This window comes from Epinephelus fuscoguttatus, linkage group LG1 (genome assembly GCF_011397635.1).
Source record: "Epinephelus fuscoguttatus linkage group LG1, E.fuscoguttatus.final_Chr_v1".
In the NCBI taxonomy this organism is placed as follows: Eukaryota; Metazoa; Chordata; class Actinopteri; order Perciformes; family Serranidae; genus Epinephelus; species Epinephelus fuscoguttatus.
In genome coordinates, this window is record NC_064752.1 from 37,829,047 (window position 1) to 37,852,109 (window position 23,063).

Genomic DNA, 23,063 nt, shown 5'->3' on the forward strand with positions numbered 1-23,063 from the left:
CTTAATGTATTATAAGATAGCTGGCTCACATCATAACGTTGGGTCAAATGTGAGCGGGGTTGGTTGATAAAGTAATAGTTGTTACTGTAACTGAATTCTGAGATTAAAACCTATTCAAAAGATTACACTATTTATATTGTTTGTTATTTTGAATCATCAGTGGCAAAAGTATCAGATATTCCCTCTAATGAACTGCTTAAAAATGTTTGGTTTTAAAACAGGCATATTTTATTAAATGCACATTATTTCTGGTTCCTATTTAAATTAAATTTTGAATATGTTTCTATTGGTTGCTCATTTTTTGTAGTAATAGCATTTTAACACTGTGCCAACCAACTCTGTGATGGGTCTGATTGGCCCAAATGAACAATGCGATTTAAATGACGATTCACCTTATTTCAGGGACCATTTGTGTACATTAAAACATATTCATTTATAGCTGAGACAACACCCCCCCCCCCCCCCCCCAACACCCCTTTCCTGTTGTTGTTCTGAATTCCTGAAATAGACAATTTGAGTAGAACCGTTCCCCTTTTACAGATACTGTAACGGTCAGAGAGGAGTTTGAAGTCAACCTGTCAAAATCCACCGACACAGCTAATGACACATTTTACTTGTATGTCATTCAGCACATAGAGGATTGATGAGTCCAGGCACATGGGAACAAACAGTTTTTATTTTATAATGCAAACTGCAACATATGAATTATATTATTTACCCAAAAGGAGCAGAAAAAGGTCATATACCCGTGGCAAATAAATCACACAGTCTGTGTTAAATCTAAGTCCAACACAATATTATCATCTAAACCATAAAGGGAAAATCCACCCTAAAACAAAATGTACATTCCTTTGATGTCGGACAGTTCATTCTCATTTTGTGAACATTAAAGTCTGACTCGATGCCAGGACTCACCTTTTTCCTCAGCAGACAGCGCAAAAGGGACCAGACTTCATAGCAAAGTCAGTGATTTGTTAAGGGATATGGGCGAATATCAGGTGAAAACCTTTGCACATATTGGATCAACAAGCTCGGACATACAGTCGTTGTTCTGTGGTTTCTGATTTGGGCTCTGTTCACAAATTTAAACTGAACTGTGTAAGATCATAGGACTCATAAAGTGAATTCTTCAGGGTTTTTGCTTCAAGAAGGCATCCTATCAAAGACTTTCTAAGCACAAATATAGCTCAGGTGAAAACTGAACCTCAATTAGTTGGTTCAGTTATTGCTTAGATAAATAATATTTACTCTACAAGAGAAAGATAAGTTTCACATTGTTCAGATGCATGTAAAAAAAAAAGCAGTTCTAAAATGTGGCGTCAAATTGACTCTTTTTTTTTTTTTGGTTGAAAAATCCCTGCGCTGTTGAAACAGTTTGCCATTTTGTACATCTGCATCAAGTCTTGGAAAGTTTCAGAAAAAGGATTAGTTGATTGGCTGAAAAACCAGCCATGTGACAAAAACAGTGACAGAAGTCTTTTGTAACTCTGGAGAGAGAGAAAAAAAACAAACAAAAAACAGTAAATAGCACCATGTTCACTAAGGGCAAGCCAGAAGGTAAAGTGGGAGAAGCCGCAGGAGCACACAGAGTTCAAATGTGCACTTAAGTGCTGCGGCTCGCAACGAAACTGCTGATCCTTCAAAGTCACTTTTTGGTCTTCATTCTCCTCTGTCGTAATCCGGCTGTGTGCAGCTTATGCAAATATAGTCCTCCCTCTCTGCTCGCTCTGCAGACAGTCCTACACAGATCTGGTGGAACCACTGATTGCAGCTGCCGTCACATTGGACCCAATTTACCTGAAAAGCAGCAAGATGAGAAAAGTTAACAAACATGAACATAAATCAGTTTAACTCCTGCCATGAAAACTTCATGTAGCATATTCATTAGGAAGCCTGATATAAAACACACCTCATCGCCCTCTGGCTCTCTGCACCATGGTGCAGCACACAGTGAGTAGTCCTCCTCTGAATCTGAAGCAGCAGGGTCAGACACTGTGTGTGTGGGAGAACAAGTTGGCTTGGCATCTTCGCTCCTCTCTTTGCTCTTCTTAGACTTCTTTTTGCGGCACTTCTTGGCCTTCTCGCTGTGCTGAGAGTCGGAGCTGTCCTTGCGTCGCTTGGTCCTCTTGCTCTGGCCGTTCACCGACTCCTTTTTGAGACTTGAAACTCCGTTCTGTGTTGAGACATAAATATTTCAATAAATAAACCAAAATGTTGTGATTATATATCTCAGTGTGACTGAGAATATGATCCACAAGCAACAGTCTTTGCTGTATTTGTAGTTACCTTGTTGTGGTGGGGGCTCCCTCTCTGAGACTGTTGGTCCTGTTCTGTGTCGTTCCCACAGGGGGAGCTATGTGAAGGCAGGGGGGCCAGTTTGTACAGAAGGTATCTGTACAGCTGCTCAGTTTCAGGCAGAGTGACCTGCAGCAGGAATCCCTCCACCATCAGCTCCTCCAGCTCAGGACCCAGACCTGTGACAAATATGGTGAGCAGTGGAAAATTCAGAGGTAAAATAACAAGCAAACAATGCAAAGTATGTGTAAATGAAAATTTCTTAAAGGAATACTTAATTCACAAAATGATCATTTGAATATCAGTTACTCACCCCGTGTTACACTGAATCAGGAAGAAAACTTTGTTTGTCTAGCATGCCTCCACGGTGAATGAAGAATTCAAAGACAGAAATAATCATTGATGAACTGAAGTCAGGGGGCTACGTTAAGCAACAGCACAACATCTGTTTATAATCTTTCACACAACTCATGCAGTATAATCCAAGTGTCTGGACAAATGAGACTTGAATTATTCTACAGGAGCTGTGTGAGTGTTTGTAAACATGTTTTGATATAGGTTTACTCCTGTTAAACGTCGACCCCTATGACTTCAGACTTTTCTCCGTTTTGTATTTTTTGATGACTGTCAAGGCATGCAAGGAAAACTGTTTTCTTCACTAACTCATTGTAACAGAGTGGGTAATTGATGTACACGTGATAATTTGAGACACTCACCCTGGAGTGGAACAGACTGGTGCTCTATATGAAAAAATGACCCGTTTATTTCCTGAGTCCGATGTGAAGATACTCCGAGTCCAACTCTCCCCTGAAACAATAAACAACCAGCATAAGTGTGCTTGCCAGTGATTGGTGCATCTTCAATGTCACTGATAAAGTAATCAGACCCTATGATGGTGAATTATATCAATAACAAGGTTCAAGACCAACATCTATTCAACTACATTTACGTAAGTGATAACTTGTGTTCCCACTGACCATCTTTGACACTTTCTCCAGCACTCCCTCTGTGCAGGCCTGCTGAACTCTGTGCTGCCATCGCACCGTCCTCTCTATGAGGAAGCGCAGAGCGTCCCCTTCTGGCAGTCGAACCCGAATCCTCTGCAGCGACGCCAACAGAGGCAGGACCTTGTCCAGAGGGGGTTTCCTCGACCGCTGGCAAATTGGGCAAAGCCAGGCTCGGCCGTACTCGAGGTCCGCGGCTGTTGTTACACAGCCGCAGTGGAACACTTCTCGACAGAGCTCGCACTGCACCATGGCACCCGAAGGGGCCTTTTGGCAAACGCAAACACTAAGTGCACAACAGTTTTCAGCAGGAACAAGCTTGGACTCATTTGAAGCGCGCAGAGCCAACAAGATTTCCATCTCCCTCTGGCGGACCTCAGCAAGTGTGGCCATCTGTCAGGGAAGAAAATTAAACTTAATAAATAAAATTAAAGACTCAGTCAACAGTCTGACACCGGATTAGGTCTCATGACCCAGTGTTGTAATTAGGGCTGTCACAGTAACATCACCACACTGTGCTGAAACAGTGTTAATGATTGATAAAAAATCCATTATGTTTCCCTGTTCACTTTACGAGGCATCCATCCGGTCTTTTGTTGCACTGGGGGTAGCAGAGTTTACCTGGGTACTTTAGTGCCCTGCAATAGGCCTGACAGGCAGCACATACTTTTCAGCTGTGAGCTCATTGGGCAGTATATGCTGTCTGAGGCAGCGCTTCTGCATTAAATAAAGGTATACATTTTTAAATACTTGCTCAGATAAAATGTCTAGTATATGCATTGTGTGTGTTTTGAGCCTTTCTATTAAGTCTGAAAGTCCCACTGAAATGTGGTAGGCATTTCAATAAGCAGCTTCAAGGTCACCTGGGCTTTATACAGTTAAAGGCTCTTCTTAGCTGCACTGGCAGGAAAAAAGGAAAACATTGAGTCTTAAAGAAAAAACTGCCACCTTTTTTGTGGATGTTTAAACAGTGTTTGTGTAAATGTAGTCGACTGTGAAATAAATTGTCAGCAAGTGCCATGCTGACAGAGTATGCTGAGTTCACAGCTTCAAAATCTGTTCTTCTTGCATCCAGCGCCGTCATTTGTCATTTGATGTGACAGAGACGTACTTGGAGGCAAGAAAAAACTACTGCCAATTTCAGCTTGGACCTAAAGTCTCTGCCTCTGAGTAGCCAGGGGTCATGCTGTAAATGCCGCTCAAAAACAGAACTTCCTTGTTCTCTTCGCTTGTTTTGCAAACTAGCTACATTTACAACAGGGAAAATGGCATCCCAAACAGAAGTAAGACAAATGTTGACTACAAACAGTACTCAACATCCGTCAAGAGTGCAGTACAAAGTGTACGGCCAAGGAAACACAGCAGAGAGAGGCCAGGGCTGCGGCTGCCGTGCAGAGGATACAGCCAACAGGAACCCTCCAGAACCTGATCTGCAGAGAGCAAACACCGGCTGGTGGTGCCTTTGTTCAAACTGCCCTCTGGTGCCAACAGAAACTGTATCATTCTGCTGCACTGATTTTCAGTGTGGGCAGTTTTTGTTAAATGCTGTCACAAATGCCAACCCTGAGAGAGCCCGTGTGTGTGTGTTACTATGTATGAAAGTTTAACGCCTCACTTAGTCAGAGATGTTTTGACACCTTCTTTGGGATCCCAAAGATAAACTAGAAAACACAACAAAGACTAGCAGGGTTAAGAGGGCAGATGACCACTAATTGAGTATTTCTGTCACCTAATTTTATTTTTTGAGCTCTCGTGCAATACATCCTGGTAGATGTGGGCACTGCCAGCACAGCTCCACAAGCAAGAGGACTCTTTCACAGTCAAAATAGCACACACATGTATTGCTTCATTTGACTACATTTCCTATTTCCCATACATTTGGTTGCTGTGAGAGAGAATAAAATCCAACAGTTACACTCACAGCAGAGGCTGAGTCCTTGCTCTCAGAGAGCGCTCTCTCCACGTCACACACAGACTCCAGTTTTGATGAAGATTTTTTACAGATCTGTGGAACCTCTTTTGCTTTTTTAGATCTTGACTTCTGATGTCCAGTCCCTACATCACACCTTGGGCAAAGCACCTGAAAACATAAAAGCAAACGCACATTATTTATTGGTCCTGACATATTTGGCAAACAGCTTTAAAATGAGCACATCTACTAATATTCTTTTACCTCAAGGAGAGAGAAAGGGGAGTTTTTCAGTAGGAATGTCTTCGCTGCGCTCTCCTTCCAGGTCTGAACATCACAGACGAGGGCCTCCAGTCGACTGAGCGGGTCGAGCCTCACTGGAAGACCCTCTGCTCGGAGAAGCAGCTCAGAGAGGCTGTCCAGCACCGGAATACGCCCCCCGAGCTGCAAGTGTACACACACAAGATTTATAACCAAACTCAATCATCTTTGGTGGAGCGCTAAGTGCTCAGAACATTAAGCATGACTTAAGTTTAAGTATATTTCACCTGAAGTGCTTCTGCTTCATGGAGCCATTTCTTGGCCTTGGTGATGACATCCTTCAGCTGCAGACAGTTGGGCAGATATGCAGGGATGTTTTCTACTTCTTGTAGAGCGGCGTCAAGTGTTTCTACGCTGTGACACGGCCTGTGAAGGGACATACGCTTTGGTAAATAGACTGTACATGTTCTGGTTTTATATAAAGTTGGATGTTGAAGTGGCACTTAATCTTTTGTCTGGTATGTTTCAGTATCAAATCTTAGTTAAAAAAAATGCCTTTTTAATGGACTTGGATCAGATCATATGGCTATGGCAGAGTCTGGTGTTTTATAGTGTGTAGGCTCTGTGGAGCCATCAGTGGGTTAAGCACTGTCACAACACCATGATCCTGTTTATCCACCATGATCCAGCTCTGCAGACTTGGCACATTTCACTCTGCACAGTCTGAAGTTAAAGCGGATTTCAGGTTTTCACTTCACATCTGTCCCCACTATTTATGAAAATTAAAAATGTACAAAACAAAGTTTGAATTCAGTTTAGAAAAACAGACTTTACTGTATTTCAGAAAAGTTACAGAAGAGAACTAGAATTACCACCTCGCAGCTGTATGCCTGTACCAACCAATCAGCACAGTTTCAAGGTGGGCAATACGATTAGTGTCAACAGTATCTTACCAAATGTCTCCCCTTCTGTTCCTGAGTTACTGCGTTGAATAATGGCCAGAAAAGTGTTTTTGCAGAGCATTATGATGTCACAGTGAGCTTTGAGCTTTGGCAACTAAAACTCTCATCAGTTCAACCTCAAGTCCAAGTGGACATTTGTGCCAAATTTGAAGGAATTCTCTCAAGGCATTCCTGAGATATCCCATTTACAAGAGGAGGGCGGACAGACAAACTGAAAACATAATGCCTGAGGCCACAGCTGTCGCCAGTACGGAGGCATGAAAAGCTTTTCAGAGCTTTCAGAGTTTGTCACTTATAACTAGTAGACAGTAAGTGGGGTAGTGTGTTTGTACATTTGTAATGATAGCTCTGTCATTGCTGAAGTTATGATTTATTATGTTTTTCATGGTTAACTGATACAAAAAAAAAAATTACCAAGCTTGACAGTTCTGTTTCTGAAGGCTCTTTTATATAAACAAGTAAAAAATTGTAAGAACAAAAATGAATAAACTTTGAGAGAAAAATAACTGTAGTATTTGAACCTGGTGAATGGATTATAATTACATCACTGACCACTCCTGACACAAAGCCAAAGCTTTTCAAATATGACCTAAGGCCCAGTGCAGCTTGGTGTCCTCACCTGGCATCCATGAGGCTGAGCACCCGCTCCTCCCACTGCTCCGACACCGTCAGCAGCTCCTGCAGACGAGCCATGGCTCTTTCCACAGAGCTGTGAGGAGCCAAGCCCACGCCCTGGTCTATCAGCCTCCTCATGGTGTCCAGACAGAGGCTTTCTGGCCGGCTGCTGGCTTGCTGCACGGCCTCCAGCCAGCGGGCCTGCTCCAGTCTCTCCCTTAGCAGGGGCAGCTGAGGTAGCTCCACGTCCAGGCCCAGGCTCACGTCCAGCAGGTCCTGCAGCTCCAGCGGGCTGGGTGACTCATCAGAGAGGAGACGCTCGCTGCGCTGCTGAAAGTCATCCACCCGAGTCAAAAGGTCCTGGAGGAAACATTCAACAGGCATTTAGGGAATGAAATGTACTACTGGCACAAGACTTCATTCATAAACTCAGCCAAATTCACTCACATAAACCAAACGTTGAGACACTGTTAGACTTAAATGTGAACGTGTGATTTAGTATGGGCTGATTTTTCAAAGTAACCACTTCAGTTTCACTTAAAGATTCAGGTAGACCTGAAAAAAAGTTGATGCATCTAATCCAAGCTTACTAACCTTTAGTAAAGGAGCCTGTCGGATGTTGCATGGCAGATTGTCTAACTGTCGGACAAAAGACCTCAGCTCTTCAACAGTCAACTCATTCTGGTTTTGGGACTTTCCTCCTCCAGAACGATACCTGAAATACAAAAAAAGAGATCTTAACAGATTTTGAAAACAGTTTTCAAAATGACAGAAACTAAAAGCAAAAAAAAAGAAAAGAAAAAAAGGCAATGTTAGCATCTAAAAAAGAAAGTGTATTCTGTCACCTTTGTCTGGCAAGTTGAAAAGAAAGTACTAGCAGTAAAATATCTCCTTTAAAATGATACAATGGAGTCAATAACAATAATAAAGATAACTACAGTCCAGCTCACATCACAGCACACTGGAGATGTGCAATTTCCAGAAAACACAAGACACCTATAAGTAATAACTTAACTGAGTCATCATTATACCAATGTTTAATTGTATAATGATGACTCAGTTCAGTTATTACTTATAGGTGCACACCTCGGGTGTGCTGCATAGGAGAGCAATTTCAAATCATTTTGTCGTACCTCGTCTGCCTCTTTCCATTGAGGAGCTGCTGTGCCATCACAGCAACTTTATCAGCCTCTGATGCAACTGTGCGTAGCTGATCAAGGAGGCTGATGTGTGGGAACGCCTTGGTTTCTGCCTGCTCCACCAGACTGTGAAGCTCTTCCAAACCTGAGCAGAAAGCAGTACAAACTCTTAGAAAGCATAAAATATATGAAGTAACAGAAAACAGAGTGACAAGTGAAAGGTAATATTAATAACTAAAATTTGTAGTACAGAATGTTTCTAACTTCTTTTCTTGTGTCCTTTGTTCTCCAGGATGTCCTGCACACTACAGAGCCAGTCTCTATAGGACTCGGCACGCAGCTTTACTGATGCCATCGTGGAATACAACTCATCCAGTGTAAACTTGTAACTGCAGGGAAAGACAAAACGAGGCAGTAGATTTACGATAATGATGGACGTTTGTCAAGGTTTAATAAAAGTAGTACTTCTTCTTCCTGATGCCAAATGTAAAATCACACTTTTGTCTAAATTTTTTTATCAAGTATTAGCTATGATTTTTTTTGAATGTGTTTTTCCTGAATGACTTTATTCCTAATTAATCCAAAAATACAAGCTCCATTTTAGGGTAAGTCTGATGCACGTAGCCTTTAGCATGCCCATAAGGTAGCTTAATTGATGTAGATGATTTACAATAGTGGTAAAAACACAAGTCAAATTCAGAAGCGAGTATGTTCAGTTGTCGTGGTTACTGAAGACTCACTGGAGTGTAAGGTTGCCATGAGGACAGGAGCAGAGGTCCTGGGTGTGGTACAGACAAACCATCTTGCCAGGACTGCAGGCACAGGTGATGCCAGACAGGTAGCAGGTGGTCCGACACTTGAAGCACTGCCGCTCCTCGTCTGGGAGCACCTCATAATCAACTTGTCGAGATTGCACCACACCCTGGGGAAAATCATTCACAGTCATTAGAGCTGCAGAGGGGTCAGAGGAGCTAAATGAGACAGCTGTGAAGAGAAAAATCGTCTCCTTCAAAAGTTCAAAGTTCTCTCCAATGTATTCTTAATGACATATCATTAATGGTGTACCAACTCTGAAATAACTGCCTCACAGGAGCTAATACAACAAACTGAAAAATATATGGGATTCAGACATTTAATTCCAACAATTTGCAGTGTTCAAATGTTTTGTTTCCATAGTGAAAATCAAGTCATTGTAATGACAATCACCTTTCTATAATACTCACCTTATTTCCTGGATGACTAGAGCATGTGCTGAAATAATAAAACCACATCCTGCCATCACTGAACTTCATTTACCTACTAGATTAATTAAAAAAAGGACAATATGTTCTTGAAACAAGATCTCCTCACCATCTTGCTAATCTTCTCCCTCAGTTCTTCTTCTTCTAGGACCATCGCAGCCACCTCCTTGTACACTGCTTCCGCCAACTCCACATCCATCGTGTCTGCTTTACAGGCCATGTTACAAATCATCTCGTCATGTGAGAAGACGCAGTACCTGCTCAGCTGGCGATAGTGTGCCACACAGTTACGGCCGATGGGCATCTGTCAGAGAATATATCAGTGGGTTTGATTTTAGGAGTGATGCACCAACAGGACCAAGAAAATGAATAATAGTAACAACAGAAAATCTGATTTCTCTACCATAAAATTTGTGTCGAGGGTCTAAAATTTGTTTTCAGTCCAGTTTTGTAAATCACTTTGGGCTGCATCTTGGCATGAAATGTGCTATACAAATAAAGTTGTAATTACGATACAATTTTTTATCACTTTCATTTTCCACAAATTATTAGGATACATTAATATTACTGCGAGTGAAGAATATTTCTCAGTAAAATCAGAGAGCATGAACAGAACTTCTACTGTATGAACACCACAATTATACAGCAAGATGACTACATCTGGTTTGTGTAAACAGACTGCAAACAGATTTTCATACCCAGTCTATGGTGCAAAAGTTGACAGCTTCAGCAAAGTTGAAGCCCTGGTTGAATCCACTGTGGTATGCTCTGGGGAAAGTGATGACAAACTCGCCTGCACATTGGTTGGTGCGATAGATCTAGTTATCAGCAAGAAAAGAAAAAACAGTATAAGATGTAAGTGTTTAATAGTCCATGTTTTTACATCTAGATTTTGATTTTTTTTCACAAAAAGTGCTAAGACACTGCAACATTTTAAAAGACGCATTACATCTGATCTATATTAACTGACCTGCTTTCTGTGCAACTCTGATGTGTGACCATTACATGTAAGGAATTTTGACATCACACTTTGTGGATAAAGATCTTACTTTGTTTCAGACATTCAAATGCGATGATTAATACATGAGTGAAACAGTGAGAGCAGGTTACCGGGACACCGTTGTTCATCAGCGTGTTGGGATTCATGATGGTGACCAGCTGGTGAAGGAGGTCTGGCTGGGCCTCAAACAGCTCAGGTGCCAGGTTCTTCATGACCGACTCAAGGTGCTCTGCAGCGTAACCAGGGGCCCCATACCACGTCTTCGGCTCCCCCCTGCAAACATGGTCAAAACTATTAGTGACACTTTGCAACAACACAAATTTCTTTGACAAATATAGATAGAATGTTTCTGAAATAAAAATCTAATCTGCAAAACATTTCTTTCTAAAGCACCAGCTGTTGCTTTTCTACATTAAAATGACTTTAATAGATTCACGATAGAGTTTAGAGAGAGCACTGTACCAGTGAAGGTAGTTTATGGAGTAGCTCCAGTGGTCCTCGATATGCCAGCAGAAGGAGGAGAAGCACATGCCCACATACAGCCAGGGTAACTTCATCCCACAGATGTCGGCTGTAATGTGAGTCAGTACGGAGGCGTCCAGCACCGGCATGTTGTTCAAGTTCCAGCCGCTGCTCAGGTAATGCTGCAGGTCAAACACAGGTCTCAATACTCAGCTTTACTTCTTAAGCAAGTATAGCCCTCTCCAGCTGGTATAATAGTAGTCATCGCTTGTAAAACTGATCATAACATTATATCAGTGTTGTTAATTTTCCAATAACCAACCAAAAATCAACACTGCTTCAGTAAATACTGAGGGTTGTTTTGAAAAACCCAACATCATCAACTCTTATTGGATTTGAAGATCAATATTTCTGACATACCGTGTGTGGGCATGTTTTTTAGCTATCATTGAAGGTTGTGGAGATAAACTATCATATAAATTCTCCCCTTTACAACCCCATAACAACTTTACTTTCCATGAGGTTTCAGAGACACAAAAGGTACACAAATTTTTTGTATTTCCACCATCATTCAAGTTCAATGAATTAAGTTAAATGCACCAATTTATGAAGACAAACTAATTCTGACTGCAGACAAATATAATACATCATCTCCATAATAGCAGACAGGTTGTACCTCATCCTCAGGAGGGACCTCAAAATGGCCATTACTCAAAGGAAAACCACTCCCAAACTCCTTGGAGGCGATGTCTGCTCCGTACTCCACAGTGACATCCTCCTCAATAGTGCTGACTAGACGCCAGAACTCCTTCTCTACTAGCTCAGTGGGAACCATCTGAAATACACAAAGAGATGGCATGGTGTCAGAATATGTTTGTTGGTACCAATGGCAAGAATGCCATCTTAATTTTCTGTCTCAACTCCTTGCTTATGAGGACTGCTTTTCCCTGCTCCTCAATAAAGCCCCTTTCACATATGCAGTCTATCCATTTCCTACACAGGGTCATGTGTGAATAGAAACAGTGATTGAGAATCAGGGAAATCTGTGGTGCTAATTTCCCACATCAGATGTAGTAAATTTCAGCGTAGTTTCATGGGATCAATTTCACGGGTAGTTATCAAATACAGTTCAACAACATTGGCATCACACAAAAACGGCTCCTTGCCCACCTTAAAATAATGAGACGTCTTTTGCTGCACACATGTACATCTGTCCCTTCCCATCTTCTTCTTCTTATTTTGAGTTTTACGGCGGCTGGCAAGCATAAGTGTTGCATTAACACCATCTGCTGGACTGTCCCTTACCCCATCTATGCCAGCACTGCCGTGGCATGTGTGAAAAGGTGCAAGACGCAAATGTTCCTGAATGTTGTGCATGTGTGAATAACGAGAATCACTAGCCTGAAGGGTCGTCCCAGTAATTCACCAGGAGCTATGTGTGAAAGAGGCTCCAGCCTCTTCACCTCTTTCACTCTCTCCTTGCAGTAAGAGTATGTTCACAGGATGTGAGAGTGTGTTAGAGGGGGGAACACAGAATCTGATAAGACCATCAGGACCCTCTCTCTGGAAGTGTGCTATCAAAGCTTCTCTTTGTAACAGACCAAAGTCATAAAATAGAAGTAACAGGACTGCTACCCTAACAGACCCCAAAAACTCGGCCTCGAGTCTCAGAAAACATCACAAGAATCCTTTTAAATTATTGAAATATTGAGTGCATGATCATTTTACAAGGGGTTTGGTGGAATGAATAAAAACATTTTATACATCAGTAGTGATGTCAACACAACTTCTGTTTCCACTGTGTCAAACATTTTCTGTTTTGTAGTTATTACAGCTTTGGGAAAGCTACTTTAAGAGTATTTGACATACAAAATATGTTCAAATTTAATTATAAAACAGCATCCAATAATAGAGGTGTAACCTAAGACTGCCTATGAATGGACCAGTCCTCCTGTAGTCAGTCTCCTCTGCATGTTACCATATGTACTGTCTATGAAACATATTACGTTAATGGGGATCTCTAAGATGTTAGTAAGAGAAGTAATATAACTCTCACTCCTGTAGGTGGTAGCAACCATGAACAATAAAAAGTTATTATTAGAGCTAGTATAATTAGGTTTTCCCCCCATTTTCAGTAATTGATAACAACCTTGAGCTCATTTAAATCGTCTGTCCTGGCTTAAAAAAGCAACATACCTATGTTAATTCCACTCTTTATTAATAGACATACTCATCCATGTCGACATCCCACGTTTTATCATGTATTCAAATATTCCGAAGCCATTGACCCTTTGACATCAGTAAACAGCGAGAAGTGAGAACAGAATGTAACCCATCGCACTTTACACTGTGATTTAGATACCATGTAATTACCAAGGAAACATGTTGACTAAGTAGAATGGAAACCACTTGGATGTCAATTAACAAGTGATGCAAACTCACATGAACTGGCATGTTGAAATAATCTGACTTGAAGGAATCGGCCATGTCTCCAAAAGCCTGGAGGGTGTAGCTCCTGCTCGCCTGCTCAAAGCCAAAGGCGACAGGAGGTTTGCCACATTCCTGTGAAAAAACAAAATTGGGAAAAAAAATAAAAAGCTGAAATATAAAAGATAAAAACTTGGAGTTGTATTATATTTGTGAATACCAGCCAGATGATCTACTCTTGTTCCTAATTATGGGTGTCTCTGCCAGGATTAAGCTCTCTGGGGGTGCAGCTCACCTGAGCCAGGCACTTGGGACATCTCCAGTCACCTTTGGGAACGTCTGGGAGGGGCGGGATCAGACAGAAGATGTGATAGCTGTCGTCACAGCCATCGCACAACAGCAGGCGGTCCTCCGCAGTCCCATTACCACAAACCAGGCACATGTACTGGTCCACCTAAGGAGACGGGACAACTGTGAGCGCTGCCTTTGTTCTGTGATGTGTAATTTTCTTAGATGTGTGTAATTTAGAGCAGCGTGCAACATTACAGCAAGGCAGATGTTATTTCACTGGTACAATATTGAAACTATAGTGATCTAAACCAACATTTTAACACAAAACAATATACTTACTTTACTTGAGGGAGGTCTGATCATCTTTTCTAATACAGTTTCTTCATATTCTGTTGGATTCTCCTGTTTAATGGGCTCCTGTTTCACCTCAGTGATTGCCATCCTCACTGAAAGACGCAGAGGAAGCTCAATGGAGGCTTTAAGATAATATCACTTATTTTATCTGACACTTGCTTTATTCTTACCAGGTTCTTGTTTGCCAACATAAGTTCCCATCCTCCTCCTGAGATTGGGACGATTCTGACAAATTTCCCCTGGTTCGGTTTTAATGCAGCCTCTCTGTTGGAGTCACAGCGAGAAACACAGACAGAATAAAAAACAGTTCTACATTTTACTGGGTCCTCAATAAGATATGAGGGAACAGTCTTTTAAACCAGACAAGTGGTGTGAAAAACACAAGGCCATATTCACAAAATAGATTAAGACTAAGATTAAGATTAAGTAATCTGCACAAGAATATAAACATTTAGTTAAACATCCATCCAACAAACATTAGCATATCATACACATAATGAATTAAACATGGCACAAGTGGATATGCCAGAGACAGAGACAGAGACAGAGACAGAGACAGAGAGACAGAGACAGAGAGAGAGAGAGAGAGAGAGAGAGAGAGAGAGAGAGAGAGAGAGACAGAGACAGAGAGACAGAGAGAGTGAGAAACAGAGAGAGAGAGAGAGAGAGACAGACAGACACAGACACACACACACAGACAGAGAGAGAGAGAGAGAGACAGACACAGACACACACACACAGACAGAGAGAGAGAGAGACAAATCAGACTCACTTCAGATCTCATGCGTTTCGCTCGGCGAGCAATGCTGCAGGTCTCCTGGGGCTGGACAGACTGCCGCTGCGGCAGGTCGTGAGGGGTGTACTCCTTATCTTTAGTGTCATTGGTCAAGGTGGCTTTCTGCAAAGAGAAGCAGGTGTGTGTGATTAAAGTGAACACTGAATTACCCTGACTAAAAAATGAAGTGAGACAAAACTCTTAAAAGCCTCTACTTTTATTTCTATTGAAGCCAAATGAACAAAATTTGGATTGTGGACAAAACAAGATATTTGAGGATGTCATCTTGGGCTTTGGGATCAACATTTTCCACTATTGTATAGATCAAACAACTGATCGATTAATCGTGAAAATGGTAATAATAAAATGTGTGGCATGAAAATGGCACTTAAATGAACAATGAATTCTTCCAATATCCATTCAATTTCTTACAATTCTATCCACCACTGCTCAGCTGGGAAAAAAATACATGAGGGATAGTGGACGTACAGGCAGATTGTCTCCAGTCTGGAACAGGTTATATGGGTAGAGGATCCTTTCATAGTGTGCCCGCAGATGAGAGCCAATAGCTTTGCCTGGAGCAAAGCCCATCTTGACGGATATCTTCGTCCAGCGGCGCTCCTTGCAGACGGCATCGAAGCCTCCCTCTTCATTCACCAGCTGGGAAAGAGAGAAATTACATATTCAGTCTGTTTGCTTGAAGAGTGGTTTTGCATTCGCATGTAAATAAACATTTTATTGGGAATTTCTTCACACAAATAAACCTTTACAAAGTCCAGATTTCATAACAGCCAGGATTTGTACACACCTTATTCAGCTGGTAAAGATCCAAAATCTTTCTTTCCACGTGAGGGATTTTCAGAGTGCACCCTTGCAGCTCCCAGAATTTTGCTATTTGATCAAGGAAGTTGAGCTTAACCCTGGTCTGAGCCTAAAGCACAGTGAAACCAAAGTCTCATTGTTTATTCTTCAACAATGACAACACAATAACTGAACATCTTATATCATCAGATATTTCGAACCTGTAAATTGTTTTAGAAAAATGGACAAAGACAGAAATATCAGCAATAACTTTAAATGTAGAATGCCAGAATATAATAATTAAAACGACAGGATTTTTTTTTTAATTTATTGAATAATCCACTTACACATATTGCATTTTATGCATCTTAAATAAATAAACATAGTAAGTTAATATACCTCCAACTCATTAAGCCTTTGTATCCGTGGTGTGAATTTCAGTCTGTCAACATCACAGGCAAATGGTGGCTGCCATTCCTGAGAGAATTAGAAAAACAAAACATTTTGTTAAGTAAACTGACACCTGGTTACACTGAAACACAAGCCAGTGAAACCAAATTTTGTTAATCATAAAGAGTTTATCATGTTAAACAAGGCCCTAAGTGAATACCACACAAAACAAGCCTCCTTTGGGGATAAGACTGGCATTACTGTAGATTTTTGGGGGGTTATTTTGCCAAGAAATCCCATGAAAACACCAAAACCTAAAATGTGTTTCTGGCCTCCTCGTCCTGTCTGTGGCTCTCAGCTCCAAATCATTAACTCCAATTGAAGACTTTAAAACAAGCCTCAAAAATATACTTTCAAATTTTTAAAAGGAATTTCCTAAACAAGGTGAGCACTGTGATTTTTACCAAACATTACTCTAATAGAGCAGACTTTGTTGAAGACTATTTCTAGCCACAGATTTGGTGCACTAGTGAGTATGTTCAGCTGCAGGACAGTGTAGGTGGGACGGGCCTTAAACTCTTTCCTTAAACAAATAAAAAAACATTCAGACCGCCAGAGTTTTCCTTGTAATAAAGTTAGGAATATAATCTTAAGGACTCTTTGACCCAAATGAAGGAAAAAAAGGGGAAGAGACCTCTGACTGTTGCTTCTTATCACTTCAGTGTGATATCTCAACATCTATCATTTGATTTTCTTTACAACCACACCAGTAGTCAATAGGGAGGAAAAAATAAAAACACATCCAGACTACACACCCAGTCTGCACATCCGACAGACTACAGTTATTCAAGTGAACCCAAAGACTGTCATTAAAAGCAGAGCTACAGGAAGTCGTAGCATGTCTGTGCAAACATGCACAGTTGCTGTGCACAGGAAAACAAGTTTGTCAATACTGGTGATCTAATAATGGCTCATTAAAAGATTGTTTTTTTCTGCAAACACAAAACTAGATGGGAAATAAGATTTAGGCTACATGATATGCATTCAGCTGCATGGCAATGTTAGGGGTGATCTCAACCTAAACATTAAATGTCATCAAATGTTTATCAGAGCCTTTGAATTGAACTGTCTTATTTATCAAATAACATGCAGTTGTCATCAGGATGTGATTCCACCGAACACACAAAAATATTACAGTGCTGCCTGTCACTATGTGAAGGACTGAATTACACCAACGTAACAGCACCATCTGTCCTACTGACAGACTAAACACTGACATGTCTGATATTAATGCACTTGCACACTGTATTAAAACAAACCTACTCCTGCTAGACCACACAACTTCCTGCCAGACTAGAGAACATGGTGTCAGTGATGGCTCAAGAGTCAGCAAGATAATCTCAGTTTTACATCATTAAATGTGTGATACCACACTCCTGCTGTCACGACTGAGAAGATTTACAAATGAGAGCAAAACAACTTGTGAAACTGTTTCCTTGAGTGTGACAGAAAAGATGCTATCCTGCCCCACGTGAAATTGATACATTGTTAAATTGTTACTTTGGTAGCTAAAGAGCCGTCATAAGTACTAAAAAAAACTCCAAACACGTAGAGTTAAATTGTCCAGCTATGTCTTCAAAGACTTCCAAGATCCCAGAGTCATTTTTGACTCCATGGAACAGACAGAAATGCTTATCTAAGAGACAAGTTTCAGGTTTCAGATTTGAGATTTGCCCTTCAAACAGTATGCAAGAAATGTTCTCAGGCAGCACATTAGCCAGTTTTTACACTGTTTTGATGTGTTCAGAAACAAAGAAATCAATAAACTCTAAATAAATCTATGCATTAAAAGTATGTATACACACACCGGCTCTGACACAACACTGAATGGACGGTTACTTTTTTCTTCAATGGCTCAGATTTTAGGCTCAACATTGTGTTTAGGCTTTAAGAAAAACCAGACCACATCATAAATACCAGTCTAAACTAGATTAACTGAACACGCTTGCAGGAGATTTACAAGCAAGGTACAGATTTGTTTCCAATAGTTTTTACCCCAAACTAAAAAGTAATAAGTACAACCTAAATCTACAATTTGGAAATTTGAGATATTTGCACAAAATTCACTCTTAGTACAGAGTCATTAGTGGAGATATCATATCTCAGCTACGACTTGTTATTACATAACCAAATGAAGCTATTCAATTTTGCTTTAAAAATTCCCAAGTTCACATCTCAGAGCCAAACTTTAACTTACACTAGATTTCGAAGGAAAGTGAAGGTGTTTCATTGGCATGCAAGATGTATAAACATGTGACTTGACTAGGCTAGGCCTGGAAATTTGGCTACAGCTCTGGATCTAATTCAAACTTTTGCTAACTCACAATATTTCTTAATGGGGATACACTAGCATGTTCTTTAGAAAAATACTCAGCATTTTCTTTACAACTGACCACCTGCTGTGTGCAATGTTTCTGTGAGGGTTAAGCACTAAAAAAAATTTTAAACTAGGATGGAAATGCTGGTCAGAGTAGGGACAACAATAGCTGCATTAACACGACCTTATCATCTGTAGACAAAGCTGGATTAGAACCACAAATGTCCTGGCACAAGAGAAAAACAATCACCGAGACATATGGACCTGCACTGGGAACTGTTTTCTTTTTTTAAACACAAATCTTACCACACAAGTTAAGATTACAAGTGCAATTTTGGTCTTAACATGACAGGCCTTCCGCCAAACACAAAATGACAAATACAAGTGGTGAGAAGTTAACCACAAACAGCCTCAGGATGAAAACCATTTGCATATGTGCTCCTAACATCTACAGTCAAAGTGTGACCTGTGCAAAACCTTGGAGGAAATACTGACCGCATACTGTGCACCCAGAATTCACTAATCAAAAACAGGTTTTGGTGCAATGTCTTCTTCTTCCCTTCTAAAAAAAAATCTCTTTTGTTTATACTGGAGAAAACTGAAACAAAGAAGAGGAGATCTTAGGCCAGATCATCATCTAAAAAAACACAGGTTGTTACATTTACACGGTGTGAACCTTTGCCATACAAGCCTCCAGGATACCCAAAGCCCTCTTTACACAAACGCACAAAACAAATACACTTAAAAAAATTCCCTTAGTAGAAATCCACTCTCATGAGCTCGGATCCACATTGCTGAAGGATTCAAGATTGTTTATTGGTTTGTTTGGCCCACACGCCACCCTGGAGCCAAATTTTGGTCTGAATGTTCAGTAGAAACTACTGGTGCATGACACAGAGCCGCAGACAATGGTGCTTACACAGTGTTGAACAAATGCTGGAGTTTGACCTTAAAAAGTGATTTTCGTCTCCTTTTGGTAAAATCAGTCTGTTGTATGTTTATTAGTGAGCAGGCATTGTATTTGAACTTTTTGGAAATACTGCTCCTTACCATATGGTATTTAGTTTAAAAAAATAAATGGCCTGCATTTTAAAGCCCCCCATAAAGATGCCACAGTAAATACAAATGACTTGCAGTAAAAAGAAGCGGTTCAGGCTAGGGTGTAGGCTACAGCTGTGTTTCTGACTATTTCTAAATGATAAAAATCTCTTTTTTCTATACACTGGTCAATCAACAATTCCTTGCTCAAGCTATGACTATCTACATCCAATCTTTGCCCAAAGCTTTTGCCACAGCCTTCTTTTGTTTACATGAGCTGTGCATAGTCAGCCATGCCTTCATATGTAGGTTTCTTTAAGGACGAGCAAATGCCAGGCAGTCCTCCATCCACCCTTTATTTGGTTATACTGGCTCATTCACTCCTACCCGTCCAGTTAAACCGTGCAAAATGGGCTTTAACAGCCTCCTTATTCCTACCAAAGATGAGCCCCATGTTATCTGACGGCATACAGATTGCATAATTTCCACACATGAGCTGAATGTTTTTTTTAACTGACACGTAGATAAATCCCAGAAATTATGTCATCAGTCATGGTAATGTAATTTATTCCAGTAGAATTTGCCTTTTATCTAATTTGCGTGGAGGCTTGGACACACCCTTTGAATAAGCTGTCGTCCCTCTGCCATCATCACAGTGTATCAGAAATAAGGTCAGTGTGAGATTAATTTGAATTCAGTCCATTTTGGGAGGAAATCCATAACTATGGCGTCTTCTTTATGCCCTGAAAATTTAATATTTGACGCATGCGACGTGTTAGGAAGGTGTGGATTAATGGCTGGACTCTCAAATCATAAAAATATATATGTTTAAAAAATATATAAATAGACTATAAAGTCGAAGAGTTGTTTTATAATGGGGACATAACGTTATTCTGCAAGTTAGCCAAGACATTAACGCTGGCGACCATGTGAAACAACCGTATTAAAGTATGTTTTAAAGATGATAAAGTCTGATAAAAACAGAAACACAGTGTCCGTTGGGCTCCGTGTCAAAGCGTCGCTTCTCTCCATAAACAGTTGGTCACCGAGCACGTACGTAACGCTAGCCAACGTTAGATGTCAGACAACTGCAGCTTTAAACGGGCCTTATTAACGTTAACGTTAGCTAGGTCACCTCATACTGGCTAAATACATCAAAATCCTGACGGGAAAGTTGTGTTCTACATTTAGCTAACTATTTAAAAACAGTGCTTAAATTATTAGTTTAAATCTTGGTGAGCTAATTTCCGTGCGCCCCGTCCAGGAAGCATTTCATACTGCGCTAACGTAAACACTTTCCATTATATTTGCATACAGGCAAACTTTAGCGTTTGAATTATTTTTTAAAAATTCTGCCCTTTAGGTTGACGGTTATAAGAAATACACACCCCTCTGTTTGGGGTTAAAAACTTGACCAGGACACACAGATTTATTAGTGTGAGAGAGCTTCACCATCGTTGTTGCAAACACAACACAGTCCAAGCTCTGGCTAGCTGACAATTCAACTCGGAGCCGCAATCCGCCATGTTGAAACCTGTCTAAAAACACAACTTTGCCTGCTAAATTACCAACAGCAGCTGAGGCCGACACGCAACGCCACAAACAAAACATCGCATAACTGTCAAAATGAAGAAGAATACTCACCGGCGGCGGTCGGACCTTGCAGATGCCAGTTTTCTCTGCAATGGGTCGTATTTTGTTGATGTACGCAAAAGGGTCGGCAAATTCCTCCCAGCTGGGCTCAAAAACAGGGCACTCCGGAGGGGGAATGAACTCATTCAGCTGTGGTTGAGTCATCGTTGCATCTTCGGTATGACTGCAGCTGAAATATTTTCTCAAAGAGGCTTCGTCACGCTCGAGGTGAAATTCTTGTCTTTCAGTTCATGTCCACTCTCCACTCATTGAACTCAAAGACGAATTATCTAGTTGGAAGCGAGAGGTGACAGTCAGAGATTGTGTGCCTCCGCTTCAAAAAGTAGGAACTCACACATTATTCATGCTACACTCATTTTTAAAGCCACTTTGCACTTATATTTCACACAGGCGTCCTATTTGACCAGTATTTCACACGCCAAGACTAACTGTGTGTATAACTGTTTTAACTACACTGATTCAGTCCTTACATATGTTTGAAGTAGTGCATGACTGTTAGATTAGAGTAAACGCCTCAACCGTTACTTCACACCATACTTTACTACAACCCTAAATAAAGTACGTAGGAGTCTCCTCGCGCGCAGTAAACAGTTTGTGAGCACCGTGCTCTTTAGTTAAGGATTATATAGTTTATTGGTTCCGTGGTTTCCTATCAGATGATTGCCCCCCTGTTGGATGAGTTTGATTCAAACACCGTGTTGTCACGCGGGTGTACACAGGCGAGCCGGTTGACAAATGAATGACTAGTTGCAACCGGCTCTTCCTCGGCCCGCCCGGCTCAGCCTTAATAATAGACGTATCAGACGGTACGTTGAGTTTTCTAATCGAACACACCCACTAGATCGCTGCGCGCTGACCGGCACTTCGTTTTTAAATGGTCTAGAGGAGCTCGTTGATTGGTAGAGACCACGGTCATATGTTGATACTTCAGCTGTTATGTTTTAATAATAAACATTTTAATTGAATAATTCATTCTTTACTGACCCCTGAACGCCTCTGGCTTAAAGTGCAGCCTTTATGACATAGTAAAATACTATATATATATATATATATATATATATATATATATATATATATATATATATATATATATATATATATATATATATATATATATATATATATATATATACATATATATATACATATATATATATAAAACTGTTAATGAATGATTCAACAAATATATATATATATATATATACATATATATATGTATATATATATATATATATATATTTGTTGAATCATTCATTAACAGTTTTTGCCTTGTGTATGAGGCCACTTGCTAATTAGTACCAATCATATACAGACACACATTTAGGGGGGTGATCATTTAACTGGAAAATGCTTATATAAGGGTCTGTGTTTAAACATACAAGATTTATAGCATTATTTATTTATTTACTATTTGGTGTCATGCACACAAACATGTACCCAACCCTCATGGGTTTACAAGACACCATTTTATCATTGCAGAGATCACTCCAAAGTACATTATTTGACTGCTCAGTCTCCAAACAAAATACTCTGCCTTCTATCCCACGTCCAGAAAATAAATTCTGCCACAAAATGGTTCCTCATTTAAAACATAGCTCAAATTATTCATGGTTATCCAACTAGAAGTAATCAACATAAATGGAGTGCAATGAAAAGTGCATCCCTTATGTCTCCCTATGCAGCTCAGTAAATAAAAAAATGAACCTATGTTACACATCAACAAAATGTGTCCTCCTCTGGAGTGGCACTAAACCTACCAATCTCTAGGTCTAATGGTAATGTTCCTGAGCGTAAATGTGCACATAGGGATCTTTGCCTTTTGTTTGAATTATACTTCGCTCTACACTGAAGCTATTCTTTATGAGACAGTAAACTGGTAATTTTGGCTAATAGTATAAAGAGACCATATTCTCTATACATAAGAAATATTTTACTCCTCATCCACTGTTGTGGAAAATGAATGAAAAGATGTCCCAATTAAATGTCTTTTCAGTGACTGTTCTTTACCTATGAGGGGGGAGGGGTGGTGCAAAAAGGGGGAGGCATGTCAAATAATCCTTTAAGCATGG

The 23,063-nt window shown here is 40.4% G+C and overlaps 1 protein-coding gene across 1 annotated transcript; it reads right to left on the bottom strand.

Moving 5' to 3' along the window:
- Positions 1-658: 658 nt before the first annotated feature.
- Positions 659-21,473, bottom strand: kdm5ba (lysine (K)-specific demethylase 5Ba). The gene is made up of 27 exons (XM_049576147.1): positions 20,986-21,473; positions 15,936-16,013; positions 15,544-15,666; positions 15,225-15,395; positions 14,733-14,858; positions 14,131-14,224; positions 13,946-14,052; positions 13,611-13,769; positions 13,331-13,450; positions 11,565-11,723; positions 10,889-11,070; positions 10,537-10,699; positions 10,125-10,244; positions 9,536-9,730; positions 8,926-9,107; positions 8,450-8,574; positions 8,180-8,330; positions 7,641-7,761; positions 7,051-7,406; positions 5,757-5,895; positions 5,473-5,652; positions 5,221-5,379; positions 3,273-3,692; positions 3,012-3,102; positions 2,287-2,474; positions 1,910-2,173; positions 659-1,797 (listed from the first exon to the last, which is right to left on the bottom strand). The coding sequence occupies exons 1-27, from the start codon at positions 21,136-21,138 to the stop codon at positions 1,660-1,662; spliced, it is 4,464 nt and encodes a 1,487-aa protein (XP_049432104.1). The 5' UTR covers positions 21,139-21,473; the 3' UTR covers positions 659-1,659.
- Between the last annotated feature and the right edge of the window lie 1,590 nt (positions 21,474-23,063).